This window comes from Zootermopsis nevadensis, unplaced genomic scaffold (assembly GCF_977971745.1).
Source record: "Zootermopsis nevadensis isolate Lab colony 2312 unplaced genomic scaffold, Znev_1.0 Znev_ptg000001l, whole genome shotgun sequence".
NCBI classification, from domain to species: Eukaryota; Metazoa; Arthropoda; class Insecta; order Blattodea; family Termopsidae; genus Zootermopsis; species Zootermopsis nevadensis.
Genome location: NW_028259133.1, coordinates 4,306,080 through 4,329,397, shown reverse-complemented (window position 1 = coordinate 4,329,397; position 23,318 = coordinate 4,306,080). Strand labels below are relative to the sequence as shown.

The window sequence follows — 23,318 nt, the reverse complement described above, 5'->3', positions numbered from 1 at the left end:
AATATTCAGAGGGCAAGAAAGCACAGAACGCACCTTGAGACTACGTATTTCGGTACAGATTACAATGCAGTTTTGTTTTCCTACGACGTCCCGTTCTATGAAACGCGCCGTTGTGCAAGTTCTAATATACATCTGGCGCCCAAATTTAGAACTATAAATATCTAACTCTTCTCAGATTTTCCTCACCAAGGGCAAATTTTCTTATTTACGGTTATTTTGTAAGACCTGCTGTTGTAAGGGCTCTTTCCCCACATCTGAGCCTAATTTTCGAAATACAAAATTAGATAACCATACCGGGGTTCTCATTTAGTGGGTACATTTTTTTTGTTAGCCATATTTTTTTAGACGTACCTTTCCGAAGAAACATGCTACTGTCAAATTCTTTGGATATTCATGTGTCTATCTTAGAAAACAGAAAAAAAAACCAATAATTCCTCCGGTGTATTCTCCCCATAACAACCATTTTATATTCACAATATTTTCCACCATTTTCAGTTTATTTGTTCACGCCTTTACCTAACTCTCGACAACGAAAAATCAATTATTATCCAACAAGAATATTTTTTTTATATTCACTATTTATTTCAACGACGGATACGTGCATATTTTTGGGCACCCCTGCGAATAATTTTATAAATTAAAGCCTCAGTAACATACTGGAGTCTTCATTTCAAGATACGTATATTGTTCTGTTTGCCGTTTTTCTCTGATGCGCAGTTCGGGAGAAATGTCCCATTATACAAGTTTGTTGGACACCCCTGTGAGTAATTTCCCAAATACAGAAGATCTACAATTTTTCAATCGTTGCTTTTGTGAGAGGAATATATTTTAATAGTTGCCTTATTTTTACGACTTTATATTTGTAGTTGTTCAAAGTTGTTTAACTCGTTTGGAGACCCCTGAACCTAATTTTCGAAACAGAAAAAAGTAAATGTTTTCGGGGTTGTGTCTCCAACAAAAACACCTCTTGTGTTTACAATAATTTCCTGAGATGTGCAGTTTGGAAAATCGCGCCGTAGTGCCAAGTTCTAGGGCACATTTGTGGGAACATTTTCGACACAGACAGAAAACGTGTTGTTTTCCCGAGAATGTCTCTGCTGGACATTTTTCCACGAAATTCCGTCATATAAGTTTCTAACACACCGCTCAGCGGAATTTTCGAAACAGGAAAACGCCGACAATATTCCCTTTGTTGCATCACTTAAGTAAAATCTGAGGTTTTCTTGTCCGTTACACGCCTTTCCTACGAGTTCCTTGAACACCCTTGTCCCTAATTATCGAAAAAAAACCCTCCCCGGGTTGCTTTAGAGTTTTAAAGGTTGCGTCCTGTTGTGTGTCGAACCTTAATTTGACAGTGTCTACAAAACGATTCCTGATTGTAGTTTCAACGTTTATTAAGAATCCACTACATGTGTCGATCTTGATTGGTCATCTTCGGGTGGTTCTCTTTGAGTGTTCAATCATCAGGGCGATTCAACGCCCTGATGACGGAGGCAGTATGACCTCTGAAACGTTGGTAAACATCGACCAGACTACACAGCGCAACAACCCAGAAGACAGAAATCTTCATACTCATCGCCCTGATGACGGAGGCAGTATGACCTCTGAAACGTTGGTAAACATCGACCAGACTACACAGCGCAACAACCCAGAAGACAGAAATCTTCATACTCATCGCCCTGATGACGGAGGCAGTATGACCTCTGAAACGTTGGTTAACATCGACCAGACTACACAGGGCAACAACCCAGAAGACAGAAATCTTCATACTCATCGCCCTGAAGACGGAGGCAGTATGACCTCTGAAACGTTGGTAAACATCGACCAGACTACAGAGCGCAACAACCCAGAAGACAGAAATCTTCATACTCATCGCCCTGATGACGGAGGCAGTATGACCTCTGAAACGTTGGTTAACATCGACCAGACTACACAGGGCAACAACCCAGAAGACAGAAATCTTCATACTCATCGCCCTGAAGACGGAGGCAGTATGACCTCTGAAACGTTGGTTAACATCGACCAGACTACACAGGGCAACAACCCAGAAGACAGAAATCTTCATACACATCGCTCTGATGATGGAGACAGTATGACCTCTGAAACGTTGGTAAACATCGACCAGACTACACAGCGCAACAACCCAGAAGACAGAAATCTTCATACTCATCGCCCTGATGACGGAGGCAGTATGACCTCTGAAACGTTGGTAAACATCGACCAGACTACACAGCGCAACAACCCAGAAGACAGAAATCTTCATACTCATCGCCCTGATGACGGAGGCAGTATGACCTCTGAAACGTTGGTTAACATCGACCAGACTACACAGGGCAACAACCCAGAAGACAGAAATCTTCATACTCATCGCCCTGAAGACGGAGGCAGTATGACCTCTGAAACGTTGGTAAACATCGACCAGACTACAGAGCGCAACAACCCAGAAGACAGAAATCTTCATACTCATCGCCCTGATGACGGAGGCAGTATGACCTCTGAAACGTTGGTTAACATCGACCAGACTACACAGGGCAACAACCCAGAAGACAGAAATCTTCATACTCATCGCCCTGAAGACGGAGGCAGTATGACCTCTGAAACGTTGGTTAACATCGACCAGACTACACAGGGCAACAACCCAGAAGACAGAAATCTTCATACACATCGCTCTGATGATGGAGACAGTATGACCTCTGAAACGTTGGTAAACATCGACCAGACTACACAGCGCAACAACCCAGAAGACAGAAATCTTCATACTCATCGCCCTGATGACGGAGGCAGTATGACCTCTGAAACGTTGGTTAACATCGACCAGACTACACAGGGCAACAACCCAGAAGACAGAAATCTTCATACTCATCGCCCTGAAGACGGAGGCAGTATGACCTCTGAAACGTTGGTTAACATCGACCAGACTACACAGGGCAACAACCCAGAAGACAGAAATCTTCATACACATCGCTCTGATGATGGAGACAGTATGACCTCTGAAACGTTGGTAAACATCGACCAGACTACACAGCACAACAACCCAGAAGACAGAAATCTTCATACTCTGATGATGGAGGCAGTATGACCTCTGAAACGTTGGTAAACATCAACCAGACTACACAGCACAACAACCCAGAAGACAGAAATCTTCATACTCATCGCTCTGATGATGGAGGCAGTATGACCTCTGAAACGTTGGTAAACATCGACCAGACTACACAGCGCAACAACCCAGAAGACAGAAATCTTCATACTCATCGCCCTGATGACGGAGGCAGTATGACCTCTGAAACGTTGGTAAACATCGACCAGACTACACAGCGCAACAACCCAGAAGACAGAAATCTTCATACTCATCGCCCTGATGACGGAGGCAGCAATGACCTCTGAAACGTTGGTAAACATCGACCAGACTACACAGCGCAATAACCCAGAAGACAGAAATCTTCATACTCATCGCCCTGATGATGGAGGCAGTATGACCTCTGAAACGTTGGTAAACATCGACCAGACTACACAGCGCAACAATCCAGAAGATTGAAATCTTCATACTCTGATGACGGAGGCAGTATGACCTCTGAAACGTTGGTAAACATCAACCAGACTACACAGAACAACAACCCAGAAGACAGAAATCTTCATACTCATCGCCCTGAAGACGGAGGCAGTATGACCTCTGAAACGTTGGTTAACATCGACCAGACTACAGAGCGCAACAACCCAGAAGACAGAAATCTTCATACTCATCGCTCTGATGATGGAGACAGTATGACCTCCGAAACGTTGGTAAACATCGACCAGACTACACAGCGCAACAACCCAGAAGACAGAAATCTTCAAACTTAACGTACCTAACAGTAGCCAAAATGTCAGTATGCCCAACCCGCTCATTTGGTGCTTAGCCATCTTAAATATTAGCTGTAAGAGTAAAGTATTATATCGTTTCTGCGGATTAATTTCGATATTAAAGCACTATTTAGTAAAATCCTTGCAAGATAAAATTCCCCACGATTAAACACAAAATCTGCGGACGGCGTTTTGAGTTAAGAGATCGGATGTACGCCGTTACATGTCGGGGGCCTTCTTACAACAAGCTGGACTACAAGGGACGGAGGTGGAAATGATGTCAAATCTGGAGTCATCCGACGAGGAGAAATTTGTCATAATCATATCCTCACCATCATCATCATCATCATCTTCATCATCATCATCATCATCTTCATCATCATCATCAGTTTCATCTTCTTCCTCCACCGGTTGCGGTTCAGCTCTGACCTCGGGCGCCGTTGAAGCATCACGGGGTACCTCTTCTTCGACAGCTGGCGTCCCAGACGACTTTGGCTGACTTAACACTTTTTCTTTAATGGGAGTTAGTTTCTTCTCTGGTAGATTTTTTGCTACTGTTTTGGTTTCATTTGCCACAGACGGGGGTTCCCCAAGTTTTGAATTTGTCCCGACAGACTTATCCGCTTCGGACGTTTCGACAAACTTTGATTTTAGCATTTCGGGTTTTGAATCAGATATTTTTACTCCTTCCTCTACTGAACCAGATGCAACGGATGGTACTTGAATTTCACTACACTGCGTCATCTCCACAGAAGATTTACTTAGGGGCATCGTTTCATTTATCCCTGGTTTTACGTCAGTTTCCGCTACCTTTTCGATTGAAGATGTGGGTTTTGTTGTGGACAATTTTGTCGTCGTAGGCCCTTCCTCTACTGTTGATGTTTCAACATACGTCACTTTGCTGGATAAAGGTTTGGTTTTAACATTTTCAGAGACTACAGAAGTCGAGGGTTCTGCCTTACATTCAATCACATTAAGTTTAGGAGGCGTCTCTACAGGTAACGACGGAAGAGTTTTTATTTTGTTATCCTTTATTTTTCTTTCGGCAGATTTAATCTCTTCTGCATGAGAAAACTTTGGTTTCGTTTCCTCCATCTTTGATTCAGATGGCTTTGTCTTTGAAATAGGCGTCTTTTCTGTAAATTTTGACTTTATGTCTTCGACTTTTGTACGAGCGGTCTTAGCTTTCTCTGCGGGCAATGGTTGACCAGATTTTAGTTCAATTCCCTCTAATTTATCTTTATGTAAGTATAAATCTTCTTGGGAACACTTTGAAATTTCTGTAGCAGATTTTTCGAAAGATTTCACTTTATTTCCTTCTTCCTCGGATTTATCTTCCTGTGTCGTCTTATTCTTAATTTCTTTAATCTTTATTTTCGTCCCTGTCTCTGATATGTCCGACTGGAATTCAACTTCACCGGGTGTAGAATTTTCAAACGTAACGCCAATATTCTCGGGGTTGGTCTTCTCAGCTGTCTGCTGTTTTTTTGATTTGGGTTGAACGATACCAGAACACGTTTTTGTGGGTAGGACCAAGGGCAATTTTGTTTCTTGTTTACTTGGAATTTCAGCGTTTTCTTTCGACAAATTATTGCTCGATAAGACAGAATGATTTGGGTCAGGAATTTGTGTTTTTGAAAGTAAATTAATTTCCTTTTGTTTGTTTTCCATTTTATCTAAATTTTCGTTGTTTCTGTTGTTATTGGCTTGCGATTTTGCGATCAGTGCTTTTTTCCATGCTGGAATATCAGACTGAGAGCTTTTCTGGTCAACAGGTGAAGTTATTTCAGATCTCTGACTTGAACAGTTTCCTGCAGATAGACTTGAAGAATCCTTTGAAAGTTTGTTACAAATGTCTTTTTCAGTTTTGTCTTTTTGATCCATCTTCTTTCTGTCTAATCCCTTTTTGTCAATCGTGGCGCTGTTATTTATCGTGTCTTTTACATTCTCAATTTGTTCAACTGGAAATGTATTTTCCCCAGATTTTGGAACTTTAAATTCTTTAGTCCGATCTTCCATTTTCGAACCTCCTTCAAGGGCCTGTTTCGAACAAGTGTCTGAGAGATTTGGAATGGCTGTCATATTGTTGGTTGTTCCCTTACTTTCATCATGCTCATGATTGCTGTTTCCCGAAGATAAATGAACACCTTCTACTTGGTGCATATGTTCCAGAGTGCTGGAGACGTCATTTATAACTGAAGAAGAGTCTAAAGGCATTGTCTGACAAATCTGCTTCTGGAATTGAGGTTCCTTATCAGCAATTTCTTCCACAGTAACTTCATATCGAAACAACTTTGGTGATTTAGGCGACTTAGGAATTTCTTCAACTTTAATTTCATCTACTACAAATCTAAGTGGCATCTTTTTAAAAATACTGTCAGCATTTTCAACTGAAACATCTACAGAAACATTTTTATAAATATTTCGCTCGGATCTGCCATCACTGACCTTCGTTTTGAATGGGCACACGTCTCTGTTCGGACACTCTGATTTCGGAGCTGTCGACTTACTCACATCTTTGCTATCTGATACAAACCCCACCGCTGGTGTACTTATTATTGGCGTCGAATCAGCTGGTGACGAATCAGTCTGAGCTGAACTAACTGAACCGGCTGACATCGGCGATGGTCCAGCATTGATGGACGGAACTGGACTTTCATGATCACTTACGTCTAATAAAACTGCTTCGAGATCTCGAGAATTTCTTCGAAGCCTTTTCAAAGTGTTTCTCCTTTGCAGCAGAGATTTTTCTACGGGCGTTCGTACATTATCAGACACCCTTTTTATTGCACATTCTTCATCTCTATTCTTCGGTCTTTTATTTACTGTTTCTGGTTTCTCCTGTTTGTTTGTCAGAGATACGAATTTTATACTTGGTGTGTGTTCGGGGCTTGGGGTTGGTTCAGGCGTCGTGGTTGTTACCTCATTCTCCGTCTCTGATAACAGAATATCTAGAGCTTCAGACTGCGTCACATTTACCACATTTTCCGTTTCCTCATCAGCCACTTGTTTTGTAGCCAGGATCTCCTTTGGCTGATCCACAACAATCAAATCACTTTGTGTTCCGGAAGAAATTCTGTGTCCATTTTCTGCTTCACGTAACGCAGAGACCCTGCACTCATGTTTCAAATTCCCTGCTTCTTCTTCAGATTTCCTACCTTTAACTTTTTCTGCAGGTTTGTCCCTGATCAAGAACTTCTCCACTAATTTCTCACCCGGAGTTTTCTTCCTGTTCTGCGCAAGGCCCGGATTCTCTTTCAACCTCTTAGTACGGAGACGCACCACAGTTCTTCCCCTTTTTATGGTACCCTGTTGAATGCCATCACGATTTCTTGAAACTCCCTCAGTTCTTTTCCGAGGTGTGCTTACATCGATATCAGCAGTATCGATATCTATCGGTCTCGGAGGCCTGTAGGCAGGAACCACTCTTGGCGAAGAGATGCGAGGCAGAGGTCGACGAGGAATGGTCGATAACGACGTCGATTCAGATATTGTAGGTAGTAGGGGTGAATATTTATTGACTCGAGATGGCAAGGGGAGTAGGCGTGTGGGTGTATTAAAGAGAGATAAACCACCAGAGAACCCAGAAAAGACTCCTGCTCTTGGTAAATAACTTGTTGAGGGTGAACTGAATGACGGAATTTGATTTGTATAAAAGGAAGGCGTGAAAGAGGTCGATGAACCACAATAGTAGAGGCTCAGATCGGAGAATATCGGCATTTTGTTGTTGTTTTATAATAAACTCACAACTGAATCAACACTGGTACCACCCGTTCACAACACATGGAAAAAATTTCCCTGAGATAGTTTCTGAAACAACGCAACAGAACTACATAAAATCAATTATAACCACTGTATTTTAAATATCATGTGTAATTATTTTCCTCAGTTACTGCCACCTTCGCGTGAACAAACACGAGGATTACACAGCTGTTATTCACTGTCATTATGTCTGAGGCACTATCTCGAATACGGTTTCGTCAGAAACAGCATGTAATAAATAGAAATTAAGATAATAACTTTTAGGTTTTCAAATATGGATTATCACTTTAAATACAAACTCCTTCGAAATCGCACCGACAAAGGTTCAACCCGCGCGTGGAACCCAGTCCCCCAACCCACACGACGCGCTAGTCCAACTGAAACTGGCGATCGTCTCATAGTTCTTATGGACGAATTTAAACCACCTAGCAACTTCTCTCCCTCCCTTCCTGGCTTCAGGTCTCCTTCGCGAATCTCTGACTCCGTTCAAAGTCTCTTGTTCTCAATAAGACACTTCCCACGTGCACACTTCCATGTTTATTTTGTCTTAAAAATTTGTTGCATCGCAAATTTAAAAATGAACCGTCTCCTACATGATCCACACGTTCACTGCAAGTGCTTTATATCAGAATACACACGCGTTTCAAGTACTGTAAAATAATGAGTAAAAGTAAAGTAAAGTTTGTCCCACTATACGCCATGTAGGCGCTTGGGGTGAGAGGAGGTATAGCTCCTCTCTTCCTTGACCTCGGCACTAGATGGGGTGAGTGGTCAGCATCACGCCCCGGCCGGCTTTACCCCCGGGAAAGGACCCCGGTACCCATTGTAGAGGAGGCTGGGTGGGCCCCAGAGCCGGTCTGGACGCAGAGGCTAGAGGAAAAGTCCTATGCCCCCGTCGGGGATCGAACCCCGGTCGTCCAGCCCGTAGCTAGTCACTATACTGACTGAGCTATCCCGGCAAAGTAATGAGTAATGTATAAAATTAAATACAAATAAGCCTAATGCACCGCCACGGTGATCTAGCGGATAGAACGCTGGCCTTGTAATCCTGGGGCCTCGGGTTCGATTCCCGGCGGTGCCCGAATTTATAACTTGTGTTGGGCAAGGCCGTGGTCTAGGCAACACGGAGTTTTCCTCCGGGGGCTTCCCCGGTTTCTCCGTGGCATCCCAACAATTACTCCATTCACACACAGAAGAAGGCAATGGCAAACCACTTCTGGATCATCTGCCAAGAACGTATATGAACAGGTCCCAGTCCGAGAGAAGGATGGAAGGATCCTGTTCATATGGACCTGTCGTCAGACAGAACACTAAATAATAATAATAATAATAATAAGCCTAATGCCACACATATAAAAGTAAAAGTGTTGGGCTATCATGACGTGTGTGACGTGGACACTAACACTGAATCTTTGGGTTCATAAAATTTATTAATAAAATCTCATCTTCACTTCACTGATAATATCAATCAGCCATCGTAACTCTAGACGGTATTAGATCAATCCGTAACACGCAAATTTATAATGTTTCTCTTTAAAATAACACAATAATATTCCATAAAATGTTATAGGGAATATTTCTCAACATTTATTAACAACTAATAAAATTTTTGTATCAAATAAAGATTCAATGGAACAATCTTTCTCTAAAAATCTGTTTCCTATGCTTATACAGTATATGGATAGCCGCGTGTTCCTCTGAAACGTCGGCATACAGCCAAAATTTTACACAGTGCAACAATCCAAATCATTGATACTGTTTCAGCATCTATCAAAATGGTGGGTGAGAAATATTTGGAAGAAGGTGTTCTTGAGAAAGACCACAGAAATTTTTTGTAGGTCTAGCGATAGTTGGTAGCCGTTGCAATGAACTGACCTGAAACAGTTTCTAGATGAAGACCAAGTTAATTCTGCTTCATGTTCTATGTAAAACTTTCCCCCTCTGCGCATTTAGAACACCTGTGTCGATCTGTGTCATGTCAAAAAATAAGTGACCAGGTTAACGTGTCAAGTGTCCCATTAACCTAGTTTGGCTACCCACACGTGAGGACAATACAAAGCGTCTTGATTATGCAAATTAGCATCGTGCATTTACGAATTAATGCAATAACAATAATTAAAACTGGAGGGAATTACACTTTAAAATTAAAAAAGTCTAGTCTCATATCAGTTAAATAAATCCATAGAAAGCCACCCTTGTGTAGCACATGAGTCTGAAGATGGCTGTCTTCTGGGTTGTCTGGTAGAAGTTTATAGACGTTTCAGATGTACTTGCTACCTCCATCACCAGGGAGATGAACATAGCAGCCGAGACTGGATTATAAGATTAACTACAACGCTATTTCGTAGTTTCGTTTTTACTTCTCAGAATATATTACACTTATAAATTATATTAAATATAATAAATTTCTACTCATAGAAGGCTCTTAATTTATAACCACTGTAGACCATGTACGTTAAAATAATCGCCATCTCTCGATATTTATATGCGGCCTGATTTAATTCTCGAAAACATACGCGATTTGCCGCCCAGAAATTTCAATTTTATTAAATCCTAAGTTTGAAATGCATGTCTAGAAAACATTTGAGTAGACTGTAAGACTGATTTACATTTGATTTAAATAAAGTGGTAATGTGTTCCAATGAAATCGATGTGCTTGTAGAAATAACAGGAACAAGAAACATAACCTAACTTATAGTCTGGAATTAGTAAAAGCAGATGGAAAATATTTTCGTCACCCGTCTGAAGACCCCTAGAACAGAATTACCTCTTTCTCAATTAGCCCTTAGCAGAAATTGAGTTCCACGTGCCTGGTGTAGACTCTGGACATTTTGCCAATCATATTTTTATAGTTTGAAAATTTACCAACAGTTGCTGGCTAACTTGGGTAATCGGAAAGCATCTCAATATGACCTTGGCCGATAAAACTTTCCCATGAGCAATGCCACACGGCGTATTGACCATGGTCATCGTGGGTTTTTGAGTGCCGTACAACAGTCCCTCAAAGACCGGGGTTCACGGTTTTTCAAGGGCAGTGTATCGTTTTATGTATCAAGATTTCTATTTTGTATACACACGCAAACAAAAATTGGTGGCCCCACCAAGAATAAATGTTTTCTCGGGATTTTAACAGCACTCGAAACCAAGTTTGGCAGATTTTGGTTATCGATCCAGATGCGTCTTTTTGCGACTATTTTTAAAGTTAATTGTGATGTGCGTAAGATTTTATATTTTGTGTGTTTTGTGAAGGAACAGGCATCTTACTTCGACGCTGCTGAGGACTTCCTGAATACATTTCTGGATACATTTCAATAAACTCAACCTGATTCGCCTTTTTTGCGTCAACAGTAAAATTCAATAAAGATTCCAATATATACAATGTTGAGTTATTTACCTTACATCTAACTGTATAAAAGAGTCTTGTAACATTTGTGTACTGTGGCGTTATACATGCATCTCGCATTACTTCGACTTCAAAGTATCTGTGAATCACCAATGGCGACTTATTTACACGTTCTACTTTGAACAACCACCATGTCTTCAGCACTTCCTAATAGGCAAAGTTAAAAAGTTAAAAGGCAGATATGAATACCTATTTTGGCAAAGTATCAATGCACAGAAGTGCTTTCTACTATTTACATAACAATGACTGAATTAAATAATTATAATAATTTAATACATTTCTTTATTTTAACGCGCTGAGTCAACACTTGTAGGAGCCAAAACGGAGTTAGCACGAAAGGATAAAATAAAAACAAAATATAGATATAAAAAGTAAAATAAATAAACAAATAAACACTTTCTCGCAGTGAGAAATTTTCCTGGAAAGAGACAATATTTTTGCCAAAAAAAAATGTACAGAAATCAGCATATTTCATTAGCAGAAATGACGCATGTAGCTGAAAGATTGTTTTAATGCACTGAAAAAAATAGGATAATATTTTATTTGCCTTGTAGGCATACAAATAGAAACAGTATTCATGACAGAATGACAAATTATTTTACCCTTGAAAACATTAATAAGAAAAAATATTTGGGGGTTAAATATTTTCTATAATTTGCTATTCCGTCATACCCAAAAAATCACGTTTTCTGTAACCAAGTGGACACATGTCGTATTATCAAATTAATGACGATATTAATTGACTAACTGTAATCATCTTGGTACGATACCGGCTATCCTGAATGGGATTTTCCGTGGTTTTAGTCAGTACCTTCATGCAAATTCCATGATAATAATTATACCATTACCATTTCTTTCCTCAGAATTTTCAATGCATTAAATCTACTTATGAATTATTCAACTATATAAAATATGAGTTATTAAATGGTTCGACAAAGAACGAGGTCGACCTTATATGGGACCTCAGTTCAATTAACACCGCCAGAAAATATAAATAAAATAGTGAATGACGAATTATTTACAAACTTGGTCTTGTTGCGGGGAAAAAAATGTAAAATATTTGGAAAATAATCGAGAATTGGAGCATCTTAAATAAAAGCGAGTTCACTCTTGCTATTTTGGTCACATGTCCGCATGGAACTTTAAACTTACGTACCCTGTCTGCCAGGATCAGAAACAACAGGAATAAACCTACATTTTGAAGGTGAACCAATCCGCTGGATCCAAACTGTATCTGTTCTTTACAAGAAGCGAAGGGATTTGCATGCGAGTGGTTCAATGCCCTAGAATTTGCAATAACTGTAAACTCGTACGTCTACAAAAATAGCCTTTCCCATCTAGAAATATCCATAGGTGCAATACAATACGGATCAGAATAGAATATACCCAACTATTCCGGTACATAAAATTTTCAGTACGTGTCTTTAAAAATACGTTTCAGAAACCTTAGATAAATACTAAATTACATCACATATAATATTACATTACTTTATTTTGAACCGTCCCACAAATATTACTTGACAGGTTAGTAAACAAAATTTATAAACAAATTATATTTAGTGTTTATAGTACATATGCTCTGATACTAACAAGTCTCCATAAATCATTTTTTTTAATTTCCTGACTGGTATTTAACTTCCGGGATGGTTTAGCAAATCGGCACGAGTTTCCTGATTTTTTTTTAATTCCTCTCGTGTAAATGAATATGTAGTTACTGTCTTAAAACGAGCTATAATAGCTTCAAGTTTAGTTCTCGCCACTTCAATGTTCTATGAGAGGTCATTAGCTTCTTTACTAGAACCTTAGCAAACCTCGTGGCATGTAAATGTACAAAGCAAAGAGTTTGTCTAACTAGTTCTTAAAATATCACTGCAAAATATTCATCTTGCACGCTGGAAAACATTTTCGTGTCTAACGTTTCGAGTTATTCATTAAAACAGAGATTTCGCCAAAAATCAATCAATATAATTTTTCGAGTCGTTACTTATACTTCGATACATATCCGATTTTCGACGCGTCGGAAATCGGATATGATGAGTCAGAGTCAAAACGACACCCAACCTTACTAAACGCCCCCGTTTTTGGCAAATCGAAAATATTTCTGTGTTTCTCCCAAATCACTGACAGCACAAAGAATAGACGCTAACGAAAACTCCTAAAATTTATTATAGGCTAGTACAGCGAATGGGCCTACCTAAATGCTTAAGATATAAAAAAGGAATATTTTACCTGGAAACACACGTCATGACGAATAAAATATTAGTATTAATTTGGCATATAGATGAAATTTGAGTTTAGCATTAGATAAAACCATAAATTTGGCTCATTAAATCTGTGTTTTAAATTAATCTAAATGATTCATTAGATATTCTGCTTCTGCAAGCGAAGTTTACTTATGTAATGTCCACCTACGTAATTTCGCTTGATTCTCGAACCCAAGCCAAATTGGCAAGTTACTGAACAACTGGTCTTTGTGGCCTGTCTTGTGGTAACTATTTTTGGTTCATATCTACTACATAACATAATGCCACGTCCCACGGCGTGATGGAATTCATTTGGTGGATATTAACTACAATTTGGTCCAGAATTGGCTCTTCTTTGTGTCAGTTTAAACAAACTAAATTCGAGGAAACAAATTTCGGCTATAAATCGATATAATTCTTATTTATATGTGAAATTATCACTCGATAAATAAAATTCGATATGGTGACATATCAGTTATAGATCTAAGTTTCCGGGTGATTTGTAGTTATACAAAATTAATGTAGAATTTAGGTCACTTACTATTGTTAGGACAACGATATACAAGAGACTATGATGGGTTGAGCATGTAGCTAATATGAAGAAACAAAGAACGCATACAGAAGAAGATATAAGTAAACAGAAATTGTTCTGAGTAATGTCGAAAGGCGGATATATGTAATGCTAAACTTTCTCCTACTACGATCTGAAAGTTAGTAAAATATAATAATGAGAAATATAAATTATAACATTGTTTCTAACATATAACTTTTCCGACTTATATAATAACAGTGATTTAATAAGTTAATAGTAGATAATGTTGTACAGTGACATTAAACCTGGACCCATTTCAGCAACAACAGCTGGTAATGTTACCCGGACATTAAGCTTTAGGGTGCGGAAGGGTCCAAGACTCTACGACAAATGACGATATAAGGAAACAATATTGCAATAATTTCGCAAGTACGAAATATTGTTTACGCTCAAACGAGTGACTTGAAGTCGCACGAATTCCAATCTGTGTGATAACACTGAAATATTGTTTCCTGTTTTCATATTTCAAAGACGTGCAAATGCAAATCTCTTTAGTTTCTTAAGCATCTTCCATCGAATATTCGTTTTATTTTCTTAAGTGTAAAATTAGCTGAATGTAATACCAAATAAGTAAATTTTTTTCGTTTATTTATTTACAAAAATTTTACGTGTTTTCTCGGTGTGTTTCTCAGATGGAATATTTCGTTCTTCAAAATGTCCTAAAACAACATGAAACATCTGTTCCATCTTAAGATCTCAGCTTGACTCGCTGGTGAGCACGAGTTGAATTTTGTCTGTTACGAAGAAGGGGAAGGGAGAGAATACTTTGATGTTTTTAATTTGGAACAAAATTCCTGAAAGATACAAAGAAACAAACCAAAATACTACAGAGTCCATAACTTGACCTTGGTGATAGATTTAAGAACAGAATACGCCAGCGTCGAAGGTCTGAGGTCTGCCAACATAAAAACGTCGACGAAACATTTCGCGACGAAATAACTACACTCAGCTTAAAACAACTTCCAGACAGAAGAGAGAAAAAGATTGTTGTCTACAAAGATTTCAAAGTGAAATTTATTATGTGATATTTGATAAAATTTCGGTAGAACTGGATAATATAATTCCAGTCAAAACTGAGGTCTGCGACAATTTTAGATTCCTCATAAGAATTACAGATGCAAACGATGACACATATTAAAAGGACAGGAAGATTTAAACTTCTTAACATATATCACAGTGAGATAAAAGATGACCTCGTGAAAAACAACGTCTCAGTCACTTTAAAAGATCCGTTGTCAGTGCATAGACACCGGAACAAAAATATTTTAGCACGTTTCACCAAATGTGAACATCACGTACAGATTATACCTTACTTATTCTATGAAAATCTGTTTAGAAGAGCAGTCTTTTTAAAGTCGATAGTACTGAAAACAGACTTCGCCCTGAGTTAGAGGAACGCGTTTGTAATTTGGTCTATAGAAAGTGGCTTAAAATGTGGTTTATCTTTACCAAAACATGTTAAAATTGTAAAAATTAGAAGCGATATAATTTCCTTTGTAATTGTACGTTCTCTTCTTCAAGATTATTCTGCTCAATTAATTTGTTTAGTTCACAAAACCAATGAATGCATGGATGTCTAGTGATCTTCTTAAAAAAGTTTTGTTTTGCCTGTGTCAATAACGAACAATGGCGATAAACAAAAGTCTGTATACATATTCGTTGAACTGTGTAGCTGAAACGTCGAATTTTAACACTGCTATGAAAAGAACCCCGACATTTTATTTGGCCTCGGGCTACACTATAAATAAATGTTGTTTGTTTGTTAACGACGATTTCTTTAAATACACGTGTAAAGTAGCGACGAGCTGCGGTATGACTCAATGCTGAATTAAAAAGATGTTAATCTATTTGTTGTACAGTGTAACTATACTAGATTGTCGAGTAAATTGTTGACACACCATAGCAAAGAATTTTTGAGGGTTGAAATAAGCAGTAAGTCTTGTCGTCGCATAGCAGAGTCGGTTACGAAGAACAAAGAACGTGTCTGTAATGTCTTCGTAGGTTACGTTAAGTGTAGTTCGTACTTAGCAAGGAAATATTTGGAAGGCGTTAAGTAAAACCGTTTCCAAGCGCCTGTAATTTATTTCGCATTCTCAGAAGAACTGAACAAAAACATGCTGAGTAAAACTTATGTAGGTTTTGCACTGTCGGGATCGCCAATTTGGCCATTTGGTGCCTACGTTATCTCAACAAGCCAGACGATCAGTTTAAAGTTATTTTTATCTCAATGTGTGTTACAAGTAAACTATCAGCTTCAAAACTTCACCTCAGAGGCAATGGAAGCTCAGAAACTCATTTTGTAATGGAAGCTCAGAGACTCATTTTGCAATGGAAGCTCAGAGACTCATTTTGTAAAGGAAGCTCGGAGAATCATTTTACAATGGAAGCTCGGAGACTCATTTTGCAATGGAAGCTCAGAGACTCATTTTACAATGGAAGCTCAGAGACTCATTTTGTAAAGGAAGTTCGGAGAATCATTTTGCAATGAAAGCTCAGAGACTCATTTTGTAAAGGAAGTTCGGAGAATCATTTTGCAATGGAAGCTCAGAGACTCATTTTGTAAAGGAAGTTCGGAGAATCATTTTGCAATGGAAGCTCAGAGACTCATTTTGCAGTGGAAGCTCGGAGACTCATTTTGCAAAGGAAGCTCAGAGACTTTCTGGCAGTAAGATAAAACTCAGTGCGTTACTACACATGATACCCTCATATTTTGGGGATCAGATACGAAAAAGAAACATATTAATCAACCATAACCACCAGTTTCAAAAAGGCCCCTGTTTATATTGTATACAAAATACTTCTTTAGCCAATAAATGTATTCTCAAGGATCACGTTTGACTTGGTCAATAATAGTTTTGTACATTACAGGCTTATATAATGACTGAGGAAAACCATATTATTAATAACCTTCATATCTGTCGAAATACGGTTGACACCCTAATGATTCTACTTTAAACGTAGTGAAACAATGTTATCTTCCTATGAGCAACGTTGTTCGTCGTAAATCAGTAAGACTGAAACATTTCCTTATAACAACTGCTAGCTTCAGTGCAGTTTACAAATAAAATTCAATACACAAACACTGACTTACTCCATCCTACGTATTTTCTACAAAACGTATACATATGCAAAGTAATTTAAATTTATATTTCCGTCATTAAAATTTCCATATGGACTTCAAAATACTGTTAATTGTATTTTATTATCGTGGACACGTTTCAGTTTCTGGAACCATTGTGGAATGCAGCACTGATCACATTCCGAGAATTACAATATTCTCTGTCCACCACACAGACGGCGAAAATTGTGCGTCGGCCAATAAGTATACATAGCTATGCAACAGTCATTCTTGATAAACGAATGGCTTGCTCAGGTAATCAATAAATTTTCTCGAATTTCATAAAACCCAGAGATTCAATACAGTGTTTACAAGAGCCCACAACAGATCCCTATCCTGAGCCATATTAATCCAATTAACACTCCCAAACTTGATTTCCCAAAGGTCCACTATGATCCCACCAACGCCTTGGTTATTCAGGCTGCCCAACTAAAATTTTGTACGCATTTTTACTATGCCTCGTACATCACATGCTTCGCCCATCTCATCGTTTGTGAGGATTTGGTGAAGATGTGAACTACGGCGCTCCTCAATACTCAGTTTTACAAAGCGTCCAGTCCCTCTTACGTTCAAATATTGTCCTTTGCGCTTTGTTCTCAAAGTCCCTAAATTTGTTTTAACCTCTCAAGCTGAGAGACCGGGTTTCACATCCCTACAAAGAACAGCTATAATAAACTCTTGTGCGTTTTTCTTTTCAAAAACATCAAGAGATTGCATTAGTGTTTCACGCTCAGAACTTTAATTTATTGAAAATAACTGCATTTAAGACGATGAAACAGTGTTTTGAAGTGCAGGAAATTTTAATTATTGAAATCGTCTGCGCATTGGGGGAAAACGTTAACCTATAAATTAAGAATAATAAATGAGATGGTAAAGTTGCGTCATATTATGATATAATAAATATATATTATTTAAATCTTGTCCGTCTAATCACAATAAATTCTTATTAAATATTAAAATATTACAATAATTAACATTTAAAATATTTAAAATATTAAATGATGTTCTTTATCGAAATATTCGATTTATTAATATTCATTTAGTGTTTATATTATTTACATTACAGGCTGATACAAAAACAACAAAAACGTTCACCCACACTAAAGTCATATTGAGCATGATGTACATATACAGAACAACATCGAATATGTTATTAAAATGGAATAAAATCTGGAAAATAACATCGTTTAATATCTGATAAACATCTGATAAAAATGTACGCTAAAATAATATATAGAAATTGTATTTAAAAAAATTGTATTTAAGTTATTATTGATTTGAATCTTTATATAATTATATACACCTGAAGATAGTTCTTTTAGGAACTGAAACATGTCGTGAAAAATGATGGTCTAGTGTAAATCGAATATTTCGATATTTAATATTTTAAATATTTTAAATGTTAATTATTGTAATATTTTAATATTTAATAAGAATTTATTGTGATTAGACGGACAAGATTTAAATAATACATAAGAATAATAAAATAAATAGGTATTCAAAAACAATAAATAAAATTTGTTTATAAAAGTTAATTATACTATTATTCATGACGAATATTAATTTATTTAATATTGACATTTATAATAATATGGAATAAAACAGGGTCGATCGACAACGAGAGTCTAACGACAGTTCTAGCACTATTTTCTACCGCGGAAGCGTACAAACAGGTAAGTAACTCACCTTCGCACTTCAGCCCCTGACGGAAGAGACCGTACAGAAGGGAACCACAGTGGTCGCAGAAAGTGGGCGACATGAAATTGTGCACCTTGAAGCGATGGGGCACGTCTATCTTGAATCTCTCTCGCAAGTACTGCAACAAACAATTCCGAACGATTAAGCGTATTTTTGTGGTCTTCTGGGTTATGGCGCCTTATGGTTTGTGCGGGTCACTTAACTCTAAACATGGAGGCAATGCGTTCCTCTGAAAGGCTGCTGACCATTGGCTTCATCATCCTGAGAGCCACGGTCGAAATGTTCATGTACATGAGAATCTCAATTGAATAAAATTTTTGGATATCATCCATCGTCTAGTAAATATAAAACGTATAATCCCTATCTCCGGAGATAGGGATTAGCTCTATCTAGTGGGCCCAACTGTGTAGGAACCTGAAGACGGAGATAGAGTCCCATCTCCGAAACGTCATTTTACGTTTTATATTTACTAGACGATGGATAATATCCAAACATTTTATTCAATTGACTCTTCACCATCGTCAAGAAGTTTTAGATTTGATATGAGAATCTCAAATCTCAGATAAATAAACAAATATTTAACAAACGTATTTGAGCGCATTTGCAGACATTTAAACCCATATATGAATGATGTACTGACAATTAAATGTACTCATTAGAACTCAATTATCTATAAATATCGAAATAAATTTTGTATTTTTTATTAAATTTCATAATTATGAACAATGAAGCAGTGTACCTTTGAAAAATAAAATGGTTTTAATGTTATAGGTCTACAACTACAAAATTCTCTATAATACCACTGGTTTCTTATATAAATAAATAAATATATATATGTCATATTTCGTGCATCGTACGGTGTTAGATTACCGCCTCTCACAAATTAGGTTCTAGAACATTATAATGTTCTAATCTTATCCATTTACAAGTATTTCCTTCTACGTAAAATAAATTAATTTATGTAGAATTCCTTTATTTTAAATTTATCCCCTTGTGGGGTTTGCTAGATCCTCCATCGGGCGCCTCCCCAGGTGGTGGTTCGGGGAAAGCCTCCCAGATAAGGGTGGTACCGAAGAAATACTCGGGGTGGACCAAAATCTAGCACTGGTGGAAGGCAACAGTTTCACCAGAATCAAACTACGGCGTGGGAAGAATGACTCCGAAGCGACGTAGTATTGAGTATCGGAAAGTGCAGCTGTAACAGCCCGAACGGTTTCCGCACTGCGGCACAGAAAGGAAACGGAATTTCAACTGTACTATTTTTTCCAAATTATCATAATGGCTTACGATCTACGCTGGCCATTTGTATCGCCAACCTTTCGCAAAAATACGGCGTAATAACAAGAAGAAGAAGGTTTCCTATCTAATACGATGCTACATAGAGATTTTTGAGTTTCAGTAAGTACTTCTTTAGTCTCACAAAAAATATTTTGGAAAACGTCAATCCGCAAATTTCGCTACATGTGGCTCCTTCGTTATGGAAATGCATCTTTGTTTATTTTACTAACAACGTCTGCTCAAAATCATATGTTGCATTGGCATCCAACATTTGTCCAATTTGTTCGTCTGATATGGTCTTCGAAGAGTGGAATCCCAAAATCATCGTGAATTTATTACCAACGCCACCAGAGTGCGTTTTTAGCGATCATAACATCAATCATCGTCAATTAATTATGCTTGTCCGTTCTGGAAGTCCACTGCTCGCTGCTTGTAAAGGAACACATCATTTCTGACGAACACGGCATTTCTCCTGTCAAAGAGAATACCAAACATGTCCAGTATTTAAACAGCTTTTTTCCTGCTTTATTGGTGTGTGCTGTCTAGATTAACTGTTTATCAGGAGTTACCTAAGATACGTTGTTGATGTTGTGTCTCTTCGAGAAGCTTAACTCTTCTGGGCTTTTGGAAGCGCCTTGCACTGTCTGCTGAAGACTACTTCTGGATGGTTTCCGCTCGCTTTGATGAATATTTCAGGACATTGTTCGGAACGCCGTCTGGGTCTATAGCTTTCCCAAACTTAAATTCCCTGATGGCCTGTAGGGCCTCTGATGGGGCTGGTTAACACAGTTTCACTTACAGGAGCATACTCGTACAGATGCATCATCTCATTTTCCATCTCAATCACTGTCTGGTCCTACGAGTCGTTCACCAGCTGAGACGAAACCGCCTCAAGGCTGTCGGCCAGAGCTTCCGGGTTCGTGGAATCTCGGGGCGAAGGAATGGGAACTCGCTCTTTACGACTGACGGCCAGCCAACGTCTTGGTGTCAAGCCCCTTTTTTGGGGGGCTTATGAGCAGATTCTACAGTCTGTCTCCACATTTTCTGTCATGTTCCTCGACGGAAGCCCTCTCTGAAAAGAGGTCGGGTCTGTCAATTTTCGAAAGTCTTTCTCATATGTACAGAGTATTTATAATGCTTCATAAGCAAAATGTATACAGCACGCATATCTTATATACGCTACATCCAGCAGAAAGAGATTTATCTTTAGTATACGGTCCAGACTGGCTCTGGGACACATCTAGCCCGCTATCCAATGCAAACTGAAATTCTCTCTTCGGAGTCGCGAAATTGCTGGTGCCAAGGTTATGAATGTGAAAAACTCTCAATTACTCCGAATCCACTCAAGATATCATGTCGTGCTGCTACTAAGTTACGTTATCAGAAAAAAATTTGTCTTTACGTCATGTTTCTCTTATGAAACCTAGCCTACGTAAGACGCAATCATTGACTTGCTTCGAGTCGTGATGTCAATGAAGCGAACCCGAGATACGAAGACTGTCTTCTTGGTTGTTGCGCCGTGTAGTCTGGTAGATGTTAACCAACGTTTCAGAGGTCATTGCTGCCTCCATCATCAGGGCGATGAGTATGAAGATTTCTGTCTTCTTGGTTGTTGCGCTGTGTAGTCTGGTCGATGTTAACCAACGTTTCAGAGGTCATACTGCCTCCGTCATCAGGGCGATGAGTATGAAGATTTCTGTCTTCTGGGTTGTTGCGCTGTGTAGTCTGGTCGATGTTAACCAACGTTTCAGAGGTCATTGCTGCCTCCATCATCAGGGCGATGAGTATGAAGATTTCTGTCTTCTTGGTTGTTGCGCTGTGTAGTCTGGTCGATGTTAACCAACGTTTCAGAGGTCATTGCTGCCTCCATCATCAGGGCGATGAGTATGAAAATTTCTGTCTTCTTGGTTGTTGCGCTGTGTAGTCTGGTCGATGTTAACCAACGTTTCAGAGGTCATTGCTGCCTCCATCATCAGGGCGATGAGTATGAAGATTTCTGTCTTCTTGGTTGTTGCGCCGTGTAGTCTGGTAGAAGTTTACCGACGTTTCAGAGGTCATTGCTGCCTCCATCATCAGGGCGCCGTGAAAACCTCAAATCCTACAACCCCGAGATGGGTTTAATCTGCTTCCGAGGAACTGCAGACTACATCATTCACAGTCATATTTTGTGTAGGGTGACAAAAGTTAACTGGTCATCGTTTATGTTTTTGAAAACACTTACAAACTTCCACAGTTTGCCATATTTCTTATTTGTTCAGTCGCAAAAAATGTTAATTATTTACTACGTCGCTTTGATTAGGTAAATTTATAAATTATTTATTCAAAACGACGTAGAAACACCTTGTAGTAACATATTTATCCTGAGAATTCAAAGATTGAATGGAGAAAAAGAGAAAGATCATGAAAAATTCAGTGAGAAAGTGTTGTTCAGAATTCAGAGACAGTCAGCTAAACTTTCTTACTTGTGACTTATTTGTAACTTATAACTTATTGTAATTCAGCAACAGCATTGGGCTTAATCGGATAATATTTATGCCAATTCTAGTCAATCCAAAAAGTACTAAAAGTCGATTATGTTTAACCCAAGAATAAGAAACGGACACTGTTGAAACTTAATAACAATAATAATAATAAACAAAATGTATTTCGGAAATAGTTGCTGTACCTCAGGAACAAGGTTTGTCTCGGGTACATAGAAATAAATACTCCGTAAATTGGTGAATAGATGGAATAATAATAATATATTAAAGTGGATGTCAAGAATTGTAAGGAACAATAACATCTGGACATCTATTCCGACTAGGAATGACAAGTGAGACTTATTATTAGCTGAGAGCAAGAACGTGACAATGCCACTGGCAAATATTAAGATAAGTAGGCGCAAGGAGAACTAATGGAGTTTAAAAATAGTTTGCTATTCTAACAACGCACAACTTCTGTCTGTGTGGTAACGTTCTAAAGTTGCGTCTTTCGATGAAGACCCGACAACAATGTGATGTCAACAATGAATCTTCAACAACAGTCATTACGTACTCAAAACAAAGGATTTCTGCACGCATTGTTAATTCTAAATGATACAATGACGAAAAATTAATTGTCTCATCATTATTGCCTGTATTGTTATCAGATGCTATTGGATAAGCCTGAAGGCTGTGTAAGGCGTTTGCGAAGGAATGTTACGGACTCGCCCCATAGTACGACGGAGTTGTGTTCCTGGAGATTTGGTTGAAACGAGGGGAAGATCTTCTCATGGGCTTGTGTATTATAAATTAAGATACGTTCCACAATTTGTAGAAAAATAATTTGAGATTGTTATAAATGTTATATAATGATAAACGTGAGTAAACAGTAATTCAATTTTAAGAATGATTAAACCGTGTCGTA

The 23,318-nt window shown here is 38.4% G+C and overlaps 1 protein-coding gene across 4 annotated transcripts in view; it reads right to left on the bottom strand.

Annotated features, from left to right (window-relative positions):
- Positions 1-23,318, bottom strand: part of Pkcdelta (Protein kinase C delta) — an 88,543-nt gene that overhangs the window by 27,984 nt on the left and 37,241 nt on the right. For 2 of the 4 annotated variants that reach the window (XR_015535901.1, XM_087351702.1), the window contains exon 1: positions 4,173-7,989. Coding sequence is in view for 3 of the 4 variants with exons in the window: in XM_087351702.1 (XP_087207828.1) it covers positions 4,173-7,560 (3,388 nt within the window). In the remaining variant the exon portion in view is untranslated. Of the gene's footprint in view, positions 1-4,172; positions 7,990-18,644; positions 18,775-23,318 lie in introns of those variants that run through there. The other 2 variants (XM_087351763.1, XM_087351800.1) reach the window with 1 other exon arrangement.